We start from the raw sequence: 13326 nt of genomic DNA, 5'->3' as shown, positions 1-13326 counted from the left end.
ACCATTTTAGTCAAATCCATAAATGGATCTGTAAATGTCTGCTGTTTTGCATAATTCGTGTGATGTCAATTCTGTATTTTAACACAATTTTATCGTTCACCGCGTTATGTGTTGAGACAACGAAAGAGTAAGGGGAAAGTTGGCTGGTCTATTTGCTTCTAACCAATAAATCAAATGGGGTTTAAGTTCACTTGGCTCTGGCTGATGTGTTATCCAGTGTTGAAAATAAGACGTCAGACAGTTGCCTATGCATCGCTCAAAAATATTGAGCATGACAAAAATATTTGTTTTGATAAACTTTTCGATGATGTGCTTCGCAATTTACTGACCGCAATTTATCGATACATATAGGTACTGACAATTTTCAAATTTAGTTAGGCTGTGATGTTATTTCGATATTTTTCTATCGTAAAATATACAGCCGTTATATTTTAATGCCAGATGTAAATTCATATTCTCAAGTCAATATAAGCTACACGATATTTTATGATAAAAGATAATAACGAACAGGGCCATTACATAAACATAACCAAAGACTCCAACTTCAGTTATGTTTTAAACTTTCATATGACGTGTTTAACCGGCCAAAATACATAAAATAGCAAGAAGTCAGCCAAGCCTGAAAAGACCGCATTCTTTTACATAGGCTACCGCAACACATTTACGTATTGCTCAAGCTGATGTTCGTGATTTAATAGTTGTGACCAGAAGAATCAAAAACTGCAACAGACTCCAACAGAATAAGGTATGGATCAAAAATAGCAACAGGTAGCCTATACACAAACAGTCAGTAAGCTGCGCATTTTAAGGCACGTAACAGCTGTACAACATAATATAATACTTCTATAAACCAGATTGTCTAGGTTCAAAGGGTTATGCACTTAAAAACTTCTGTCTTTCCCCTTATCTTGAAATGCCAGTATGCTTCACTAGCTCAACAACAAAGTGCACAAGTCAGTTATCTAACAATAGTAGTGATTGATCAACACACTACACACTCTACACGGGGTAATAATGAGAAATGTGACATCAGTAAACAATTTAAAACATACCAAAAAATGCATTAAAATACATACTGTACTGACTTTTCGTCATAAAGTGTTGTTATCTAGCTGATGATAAAACTGTTATAGTTAGTGCTGGCAACTTAATTGCAATGCCTACTATACAATAATTTTTAGTTATTAAGTTATTAACAGGGTTCATAAAATTCTGTTGATTGTGTAAAATTCTTGCAAAATGCCAAATGCCCCAGGTCTGCTCCAGCAACACATAATACCCCGTTGTGTTACACCGTTGCAAATGTTAAAATCTTCAGACCTACATGTGGCGTTTTTCTGCCTGCTTTAGGGATGGCATCAGGTTCTCTGTCACAGTGGCTGAATTCAGATTTTTTCATCGTGTTTGTGGTGGTGTTGGTGCTCCTTCTGCTGGTCATCTTTGCTATCTGCTGGGTCATAAGACGACATCACACACAGAGAACGAAAGAGTACTTACACATGCACACACAGACGCACATACACAATCTATCTAAATAGGTAATTTACATATTTTGAGGTTTAGTTCACGACGGGGACATTTTATCTCCGAAGGATTGTGTAATAGCACAAAGATATAATTTGTCTCAAATATACTTACCTTAAACACATCCCATGATTCACTTATAAATGTTTGATCTTTTTCTCCAGGAAAATGGCTGAAATAGAGATTATTCCAGTTGAGGGTTCAGACAGAGGGAACGTACCAAGATTTACCCTGAAGATTGTGACTGAGCAAACACATGCAACAGAGCTTGTAGAGATGCTAACCTGCAGGGGTTACTCCATAAAAGTTCCAGATCACCCTAGTATTCCTTCTGTCTCTGCTGTCACATCAGACAGTGATAATGATTATAGTGATGCATTAGAACATGCATGAAAAAAAAAAATATTTGCTGATGGACAAGGAGTTTATTCATGAGAAGGCCCAAGGCTAGTCCCAGACTAAAATGCATGTCTGAAAACTTGAAAACAATATATCCGTGCAATTGTCTCATAATGTACACCTGAAATATATTTTTTCAATATGTAATATTAAAGCTAAAGGTACAAAATAAAAAATGTATACCTATAAAACGAGAGACAGACAACATTGCATACATTTTTATTTTTTGTGGGACGGATTTTATTCCGTCATTGACCTGAACGTATAGATTTGCGGTAACAAATATCTACTAAAGTTAATAAACCCAGAAAAATGCTGAACAAATTCATGAGAATTTATTAGTCAGGTGTATGTTTCATGCCAATTAAAATTCAATTCAGAGAATATGAAAACAAAACATAAGATTCTCAAAGAATAGTCTACGAGTCTAAGATGCATACCTGACAGTAGAAAAAGGTGTGATCGGAAAAAACATAGTGCTCTGTCTGAAGGCACAATATTTTTAAACCCTCAAACCTATTTTATGATCTGCTCTACTGCTGTGGAAATGAGAAGATATGGTATTTGTCAGCTTTCTTGTAGCTCAGTGGTAAGAGCGTGGCGCCAAATATGCCAAGGTTGAGGGTTCGAGATTGCACATACTTAGAAACAAGTGTATAGGATAATGCAATGTAAATCGCTTTGGATTCAAGTATCTGCCAAATGCATAAATGTATATGTAAATCCAGTTCACGGGTGAGCTTTAATGAGCTCTGAGTTGAAAGAGGAGAGCGGGAGAAGAAGCAGAGTGAAGGAGTGAGTTAGTAATCATCATTTATTGTTGTCGGTTATCGCCGATGGAAATCTAAATCCTGTGGGGAGTCAGTGTATTTTATACATTTTATATAAACAATGTGAAGATTTATCAATGCAAAAACAGAAATATCACCTACACTGAAAGTAACTACTTGTAGGATTTAAAAAATTTTTTACTTAAGCTTTTCCATTCACTTTTGTAAAGTAAGTTTTACTCCAGAAAGTAAGTAAAATCTACCCAGTGCGTGTGTATTTGTAGTCTGTGCATGTGGAGTTGTGTTTTGTGCATCTGGGTGTGTGTGCATGCGTGAGTGTGTGTGCGTGCGTACATTGTCTTTTGTGCATGTGAAGTTGTGTTTTATGCATTTATGAACCTGTGAGCGTGTCTGTTTTCTGTGTGTGTTCACTTTCTCTTGTTTAAACTTTCATGTTTTGCTAGTCCGTTTTTCATGTACAGCTGCTCTGTAACAATGAAAGGGAGGTGCACAAACATTTTAAGTGGCAGGGGCTCAGGTGGAAAAAAGGGCACTTCTCATATTTATTTATTTTTCTAAACAAAATGTTATATATATATATATATATATATATATATATATATATATATATATATATATATATATATATATATATATATATATAAACACAACTCAAACTTATCAATTTATTTTTATTGCCCCACACTAACCCAATTGCTTCATGTCGTTTCATTTTTCAACAGATGTCTAAAAATATTCAGTTCAAATAGAGACCATGGTCTTCTTTAGCATTCACCAATTTTCTCACAAGGATAACAACAAAGAAACTAAGCCAAAGTGTACATGTTTTCTTCAATATTTTTTTAAATGACTGCAAAAAGGAGAGATAAATAGGAATGCATAAGAAGTGCATTCATCCGCTCGTGTCATTATTTCATCTGACTGTTAATAGTGGTCTGATTTTGCAACAGTTATAACGCGAAAAGTCTCAGAGTGAGGGACGCGTAACATTTCCTCGAGGTGAGAGAAAGAGGTGCTTTTTATGACGTCATACGTCTGAGCTACACCGCCCCCTAACTGCAGGAATAATCACAGTGGAAGGATAATAGTTTAAGTAATGTTTAAATAATAGGCCTACTGTTTTCAACTTTAGCGAAACCATCACACTTAGGTATACTGTCATGTATAACTATTTCATGAATTATACTATCTTGTATAGATAACATTTATTAATGTATTTTAATGACTCTGTACTATCACTCTGTACTATCGATATTCCGTTGTGTACTATGGTTTGTTTTAAAATATAATGCCAAGCTGACTACAATGCCACCATAAACAGTATTGGGGTTGTGGATTTAACTGGAATTTTTTCTCATGGAAGGTTTGGATTTTTTTCAGATGAGCTTAAAAATATTTAATCATTATTTAGTGTACAATTATTTACTCAGGTGGTAATTACTTTTTGCAGGATAAGGCATCCAGTCGATTGTAATCGCAGAATAAAAAACTCTTTCTCTCCACAGGCATTGGTATTAGCACCTATTGTATTATTGCTCCTGTATGACATATCGCTTATTACTACCTGAACTCTCTGTAAATCGCTTTGGATAAAAGCATCTGCTAAATGACTAAATGTTGTTGTTCAGTTATTTAATATTGATCATTATTATCAGCAAACTTGCTTCAGCTAAATTAGATTGTTAATTAGGTTGCTATTTTATACATCACCCTCATCAGATTCAAGATCTTTATTTTTATATATACCTGAAATTATATTTTGCAGATGGGGTAGAAAAGCAAAAATATATATAATAAAAGACAAACTAAGAACAAATATATACTACAGTAAGTGTAAAAGAGAATCAAATAGAAAAGTACATTTGTAGTAAAAAAGTGGCAGTAAGTAGTATTTTAGGAAAGGAAAATTTATTTTTGATTTATAGTTTCAACTAAAATAAAATACTGTATTAGTGATTTAAAAAACTCCTTTCATTGTGATTTTGGTGCCATTAGGGGGCATTTTGTCAATGTCAATTTAAACATTTGTGACTATTTTTCTGCAACTTCAAATTCAAAATTATGTTTTTTTGAGTTTTGTCCACGAGTGCACATCTCAACATTTAACTTCAGTTTTTTAATTTACAAATTTTCACATTGGGAATATGTACATCTCCAAAACATGTACTCCCCAATACATCTCCCCAATATCTACATCTAGCATATATTTAAAGGGCCGGAATGAACCATATTCCACTAAATGGGGCTGCTTTTCTCCTTTTTGTTAAAATAGCTGAAGGAAAGCTGTTTCAGTGATTATTGGTGAGGAGAATATATTACTGACATTAAAGCATGCTATTTTCTTCCTGATTTACATTTAATAAAATTGTCCTCTTTTTGATTTGTATTTGATTGTAGAATGGTATGTTCTAGTGCTTAACCTTGTCTATTTAAATCAGTCTCTCTTAGACACTGGGGAGAGAGGAGGGTGCCAGTGTTATGTCGGTTTTGCTACTATACCAGATTTTTGTTCGTAGTCAGTTTGAACAAGTGGGTACCTAGAAGCCTGAATGTACAGTTATGTTATTCCTTTTTTGTGTATTTTTTATTCACGTTATAATTTATGGATTCGTCACCCCAAACCTCTTCATATGCTTTAATAAAAATCCTCCTTTTGAGAATATCATGATCGAGGGTGGTGAGACACGAACAGAGGACCCAGGTTCAGACAGTTCAGGGGAATTTAATTTAAAAGACAAAACAAAACCCACGAGGGGGTAACAGAACAAAACATGGGAATATATTGACAAGACAGAACAGGACTAAGACTAACTAAACTCCAACAAGACTAAAATAGACTTTAAACATTGACTAGACTAGACAGAAGACACAAGGGCATTAAATAAGGGACCAAATCAAGAGGGGAACAGGTGAAGGGCATCAATCAATAACGAGGAAACGAGAGGATGGGAACAGAGATGAGACCGGAGAGAGTGTATGTAAGGCCATAAGGGCAATAAACGCCTCTCTCCACACAAAACATGTGACATCCTGCCACTAAACCAAGAGAACCATGACATGATGCGGCAGAATTATGACAGAGAATTATCCTGCGTTTCGCCTGAGCCTTGCTACCACCTCCCTTGGCCCAGTGGCATACATTACCACACACACACTTAATTCAGTCGTTTGCAAGAAACTGCAGTTCAGAAATTTGGAGAAAATATACCTCCATGTCTTCCAAAGACTTTCAGGCCTCTAATCTTGCCTCGGTGCGGGCCCTTTTTCATATTCAAAAATAAAATGTATGAATAATGAATAATCCGCAGTTTATAACAATTATGTATGAGTTACACATGTATAATTCAGCCTACACAGTTTACACGTCGTTTATTGTCCGTGGTGTAAAATATGGATTAATTTTACCTGATGCGGTAGGCTGGCGGCGTCATATCAAAACAATGGTCGGGACAAGGTGCAGATGGGCGGGTCAACCACAAGTGGGCTGTACAAACCTCCAGAGGATTTTGATTATGGTTATTTAATGTGTATTATTGGTTCACGATCCACAGTTGATGTAGTATCTTGGGATACTTACTAAAAGAAGACTCAGAAAAGGCCACAATTCTCAATGTTCACTTTATTGAAGACCCATCACAGCTTCAGACATGCACACAAAAGCATTGCCTGGGGCACAACACAGCGCTTCTTCACAGCCTTTTACATTGCCCCACACACAATCGCTCACGGACGCCTGCTGGACAAATCTTAATATCCACATAAAACAGCTGGCAGCGGAATATGTTGTATAAAACATAGAAGACGAACCCCTCCCCCAAAGCCTAAACCTTACTTACGTGAAAGGGCAGAACTGATGGTAGCACAACATTTTAGAACAGCACTGAATGATCATTTTAATAATTGGTTACATAAATAGAAACTGCAGTGCTTGCAGTAATAAAGAATATTACAGTATCATTTAATAATGAAAATGCATAATTATTATTTTGATATCAATGTAAAGACATTGCGATGCTGGGTATTTATTTGTTGGAACTTTTATTATGCCATGCTGGCTTCACGTTGAATTGAACACAACGTGGATTAAATTTGTTTTGCTCATAAAACCCCTTTGATTCGTTTTCGTTTTTATTTTATTTATTTGATGCATTTTGACAAACTGTGATAAAACTAAACTTTAAACTACAGGAAAAAAATGAAATTTTAATAGTGTTTTCATTACTGTCTTTACCTCCTGCCATCCTAAAAGAGATAGATCACTCATAATTATGACATCATTTACTCCCCCACTTTGAATGTATTTGTTCCATTAAACACAAAGAAAGATATTTATCAGAATGTTAGCAATTTTCAGTTATGTACCACCCAGTACCATAGCAGGAAAAACATATTGTTTCATTTTTTTGTTCTGTTGAAAACAACGTAAGATATTTTGAAGAATTTCGGAAAAAACAGTTTAGGGCACCTTTGACTACTATTTATTTTTTCCTACTATATTAACAAGCAACAAGAATTCGGCAATCTGAATCTTTCTGCTCACTGCTCAGACACACCATGTTGATGTTTTACCACATACTAACCACGTGGTGTCGTCAGAGCTCTTACTCTGGCACACAAACACATTTATACATTGAACGTTCATGTCTCCCAGTGCGGGGATGTGATGTTTTTTTCGAGGGCTAATGGCTGCTTCGGAGACTTGAGCATCAGGCTGCAAAACACGCACAAACGCACACGCGTTCACATTCACGTCAATTATCATCATGTGGCTGGCAGGTGGCTTTTCCGAGGAGGTAATTTCAGAAGCGAGTGTCTGTCTCGACATAAGTACACACACGGTGGGTTTTCACGTTTTATGGGGACTTTTCATAGACAGGGTGATTTTTATATTGTACAAACTGTATATTCTATCCTCTCACCCAACCTCTCAACATAACCCTCACACAAAAATTTCTGAATTTTGACATACTTAAGTTTGAATTCTAGGCCAGGCGTTTTCCTTATAAAATCCCCACAAGGTGAAAAAAATGTGCGGTATAAGCCTGCTATCTTTGTGGGGATATTTGGGCCCCACAGTGTAGGGTTTACCAGGACCCCACCCACACTCATGCACACATACCCACACACACCATTTTAGTGTTATATAAAAAAGACACAAGAGTCGTTTTAGTCGATTAGCTTTCATTCTTTTTTCCTCGTTGTCCATGAATTGGAGTGACACTGTCTTAATCACAGGCAACAATCATTAAGGACTCTTAGAATTGAACAGACATTTCTACTATATCCATACCTTACAGTTTCCCATGCCCACCCGAACCCAAAATTTCCCTTTATTCACAGAACTATACAGAAGCCCTCAGTGTAATATCTTTCTCATTAAACACCTTTATACAACATTTTCATAGCTTTCGATAAAAAGAAAAACAGAGCCGCTCAGTAATTTACACAAACCCCTGATTGTGCATATCAGACCCTTTTTCCAACAATTGGCAGACAATAATAAAAGATTTCACTTGTGTTAATATTCCCTTTTTGGACTATATACTAGTCCTTAATTAGAGTTTATATATGACCTTGGCTGTATTTCTACATCACGTAATACCATGTTAATGTTTTCTTCAAAGAAAGTCTGGTTACATACAATTTTTTACACCAAACCAGACTACAGACTATAAAATCTTCAATCTGGAAAAGAAAAACAAATCGTACTGCTGTAGAATGCAGAATCTTCAAACACAATTCTCACTGCTGTAGGATAAAAAGCATATTTTACAGCTGCCGTGTATTAAATAAGAGCTAATATAGACAATAAGGCAATTAAAATAAGGTAAAGAAAAAACATGAAAAACAAAATAGCCAAACACAGTTGGACTCGACTGACGAAATAGGTACGCACTCTCACACACACTTAAACACACACGCTCTGGTGTTTGAATAGCATTCTTTGATTTTTGTGACGAGGTGGATTAAAAAAGGCATATGTACCATAACAGAGGAAAAATGAACACCGAGGTAATACCCTTAAGGGGCCAAAATGGCCCACCCTACAGTACACCATCATAATCACAAACTGCTGCTCTTCTAGTTTAATCCTACAGATTAAGAGGTATGTGGACATTTGGAATTATTTAAGTGAGACAATGCACATGTAATCTGTAATTAATGTTAACACTGTATATGTGGATATTGAATATAAATACAAATTTCCCCTGTATTAAACACTTAAAAAACACGTATTTGCATGTCACCAGTATTACAGAGCATGTATATAATATGCATAACCTAGATCAAGGAGGCTTTTATTTTACATGATAGAAAAGGCATTCATATAAGGACTAAGGCCTAATAATGTAGATTCCTTTTAACTGAAGGCAGCTGTTTTACTATGTGAAATATGACTTTACATTAGCATATAAGTGATAGAAAATACGCAGATTGTGCAGGCAAAAGAGAAAAATATCTGTTATTAAAATCTGGTATTAAAAAGCAGAAATGTTTTGCTCTACGAGATCACTCATTTTCTTCAGTGCTTGATTGATGAATATGTGATTTAAAGGCGGGGTAACCGATTTCTTTGAAATCGACAAAAAAAAAGAAATACTACTACACGCCCCTTCATGCATTGCTCCACCCTCAAATGTCCTGGGCAACACCGGCTGATTGGCTACAAGTTTGTTTTGGTATAACTCGGCCCGACTCGGTTTTTTAAAGCGTTTTCATAAATCGGTTACCCCACCTTTAAGATTTGGCACTAGACAGGTTAGTTTTTACACGACATTTTTGCAAGTTATGCTAAATTAAACTGGATTTATACTGCAGAATACTGCAGAAGCCATCAAAATTAATAATAAAAGCTACACTTAATGCAGTTTTCAAGACAGTCACCACAGTCTAGATGGCATAAAAAGACCCTGTTCCTTGTCATTCTTACCTTTTAAAAAAACATTAATCTGAAAGCAGAGGACACTGAAAGCACATTCACTATTACAGAGTGAGGTGAGAAGCAACAACATAAACAAACCTCATGTGGCCCAAACTTTACTTCCGGTAGAGCTCTGCAAAGAATCAATAACTGTTGAGAAGTTTTTATTTAATATAAAACAATTAATGTGCAATAAAATATTAATATTAATTAATATAAATAACATATAAAATAAATTGTTATATTACTAGCCAGACCGATATCAAACAGAGAACCGGAAGTTAACTTCGGGCCAGGAGCGTGCATCAGATGAATTATATAGAGTGTAGGTCAGTCTGCTGATATCCAAGCTGTAATTTCATTTAAGGAACAGTTTAAAATCGAAATGTCTTTAATATCCAAACATGCGGGTGAGACTAAAGTATACTGGGGATGGAATAATGGCATGTAATATAATTTTTTAAGACCCTGGTACGACGAAGGACAATTCTTACAGAACTTTCTCTCTTTCCCAAACACACATATACGCTAGCGATCAGGTATTTGACAGACTTTGTGATCTCAGCCATCTAATGCCACCAATTCCATGTTAAGAGTGGATGTATTTTTATATAAACATACTACTTTTCAAAAGTTCAGTTTGCCGCATTTTAGAATAATAGTAAGCTCCTCAAAATGATGGAATTTTACTATGGGAACTATTCAAAAATTAATCCAAAATGTTAGATTTGAGCATCTTTAGTGAAGTCACTTTTGCCGAATATCTGCACTTTATCAATCAGCATTTATAATCATTCATTTGAGAAAGAATTTAACATTTAGTCTTAATGTTCGTATTGAAGTCTCATCCTTTGATCCTTTTTAATACTGAAGAATGTTCCCATCTACAATACGCTGTTTTTCTTCATTATTCAGTCCAAGTGGTACAGTTAAAAAACATTTGTATTAAATAATTTTTTGTAATGAACAAATATGTAATGAATTTATATAAACAAGTTTTGTTTAAAAAACGTATTTTAGGTCTGAAAAGGTCGAGAAAACGTTTTACTCAAGTAAAACAAACTTTTGAAAGATAGTGTGTGTGTATCAATATGTGCGGTGAATAGATGCATTATTAGGGTTTAATCAGACAGAAGTATATGCAATCAGTTTTGTGTGGGTTTGAATGTGTGTTTGTGTACAGCTTTCTTTTAATGAACTGAGGCACAGCATGGCTGAAGCTTAGATGACTGCAATCACACACATACACGCACACACACGCATACACTATAGCACAGTAAGGCAATCTGATTAGGCAAACTATAGCAAATAAAGCTCTTTTTTCCTAATCAATGATCTTTCTTTTCTCAGTCTTGCTTTAACAATCTGTCCCTCAACTTTGTTTCAGGAAACACAACACTCGAGAACACAAAAGCAGAAAGCAAAACTAAAAACCATAAGCATTTTCCTTATACTGAGCACGTCAAGAACTGTGTACAAATGGCTACAATCAAAAATGAGGCACTTTTTTAAAAAACATTGTATTTATATAGACTTTAATAATATTGATGTCTGCTATATATTTTTGATCTATCATTATATTATTTAACATCTCTTTTACAATACTTGAACGTTAGTGGTAGAGGGAAAAAATTTGTATCATTGGCTCCTGGTTGGCAGTCAGAGTCGCAGTGGCCCTTCATGACTGGGTGAAGGACACGACCGTCTCAGTGTTCTCTTGCAAAAATTTTGAATTGTCTTTTGGCACACGTTACATGTTTTTTGTTGTTGTTGTTGTTGTTGTTGTTGTATTGAACCAATAAAAACTAATGAAAGTACTGTAAATGTTGTTATGAGGCAAGGACAGTTACTGTAAGTCTCCACTGCTGATGGATTTGGGCATTTTTCAAAACACATCAGGTGCACACACGGACCGACACTCACGCAGGAAGGACAGGCGCTGACTGGTCCTCCATCTTCTTTCTGAATGCAGGAACACATTAATAATCTGCAAAACACATAGAAAAACAGACGGTTCAGCATCTTTAAGAAAATCCCAATGGGCTAGAAGGAACCACTACATGTTAAAAATACAATGTCTTTGTTAAGTATCGTAGACATGTCAGCTCTTTCATATCCAATCATTACAAATAAATAATCTATGACACTGATGTGGACTGCTAATCTAAAGTGGAGTGGCTCAGTAACCAGACTATTAACTGTCAATAGTTCACCCAAATATTAAAATCCTGTCATCATTTACTCACCCTCTTGTCATTTCATACCTTCTTATACAGAACACAAAAGAAGATATTTTTAAGAATGTTGGTAGCCGAACAACTACGGTACCACCATAGTTCAGTTTCCAACATTCTTTAAAGGTGTGTTGCAATGGTGTGTCATGCACTATGTCTTCTCATGCTTAACATGGTCAACTTGTCAAAAAACGAGCTGGACGTACTACGTAGTATTTCTGTGCTCGATTCACTCCCCCAGTGTTCGTACAGGTTTCGCAAAGTTTTTTTCGAACATGAAAAATCGTTACGCAACAACTTTTCTTAGTCCCTTATTGGACAATTATACCGGAAGCATGCGGCACGCCCACGTATCAACCATGGAGAGCGGAGAAGGAGCATGCGCACAACGCGATGAGTGCAACTGATGTCTGTGTTGTCTTGGCAGTAAAGGAAAGCTTATTTTATCACTTTTTTGCAGACATTGTTTTTTTGGCCGATGTCACAACTGATGTTAAAAAGCTCAAGGTTGCCTTTGTAAAATTGAATAATCTCACGATGAAAAATTATTTACGTTCGTAGACACTTTCAAGGTCAATGGTGACAGCATATTGCCTACCATACTACAGTCACACTCTAATACTCTCAGTCTCAATGTTATAACAAGCAACATACCAGAGGATAACATAGTCACACAGGCACCAAACTACTTTCAGTTTAGTCTACTGTACAGATAGAAGGCAGCAGGAGAAGATTCAGATATGCACACACACACACACACACACACACACCAGTGAAACACATACACAGCAAAATATCACAAGAATTAGACTTAATAGACAGCAATAATAAGAGTGCCATTAAAAACAAATCATCATTTACAAGATCATTTTCAGTTTACTCAAGAGCGTCTCTGTCTTTAATTCCCTGTGTTGTTGCTCTGCTGAACAAGTCTCATGAGATACTTGCATGTCTGTCTAGACCTGTTTTTTTAACCTAAGCTTTTTTTGCACTTTTACTAGCAGACATGTTTAAGAAACAAAGTATTCTATTTTTGTCCTTTCACTTTCAGTATTGCTGTGTGTGCATTTACACAAACATGCTGTCATATTGCATGTGCCGTCCCACACACGCACAAAGGTGGCTGTCTATACGCAGATAAAGGCCAGACGCGGTCACAGTCAAAGATTCAGCAGTATGTGAACAGCCTCCACTCTAGTCAGAAGCACCTCACACACAATGAACACACTGCAGATGCACCACACATAGTGCACACACTGCAAACATTCCACCATGTGTGTAAGTGTGAGTATGCTCACACAGAAGCCGCAAATATTCCACCATGTGTGTGTGTGTGAATGCCAACTGGATTGAAATACCAGGGTCATTCACAGGAAACTGTGCCATTTGTGCCTGATAAAAATGTATGTTTTAGAGTTTTGAACTACTTCAGAAATATGGGATTTTCAATGGCTGA

General features: G+C 35.9%; 1 protein-coding gene across 1 annotated transcript; it reads left to right on the top strand.

Moving 5' to 3' along the window:
• Positions 1 to 1352: 1352 nt before the first annotated feature.
• LOC306902528 (uncharacterized protein) lies at positions 1353 to 1917 on the top strand (the record flags this gene model as incomplete). Its single annotated transcript, XM_079471150.1, has 2 exons — positions 1353 to 1489; positions 1689 to 1917. 2 exons carry the CDS (start codon positions 1353 to 1355, stop codon positions 1915 to 1917), a joined length of 366 nt encoding a protein of 121 aa, XP_079327276.1.
• Between the last annotated feature and the right edge of the window lie 11409 nt (positions 1918 to 13326).

This window comes from Barbatula barbatula, assembly GCF_947034865.1.
Source record: "Barbatula barbatula genome assembly, chromosome: 2".
In the NCBI taxonomy this organism is placed as follows: domain Eukaryota; kingdom Metazoa; phylum Chordata; class Actinopteri; order Cypriniformes; family Nemacheilidae; genus Barbatula; species Barbatula barbatula.
The sequence above is the reverse complement of the archived record's forward strand: the minus strand, read 5'-3'. Positions and strand labels throughout refer to the sequence as shown.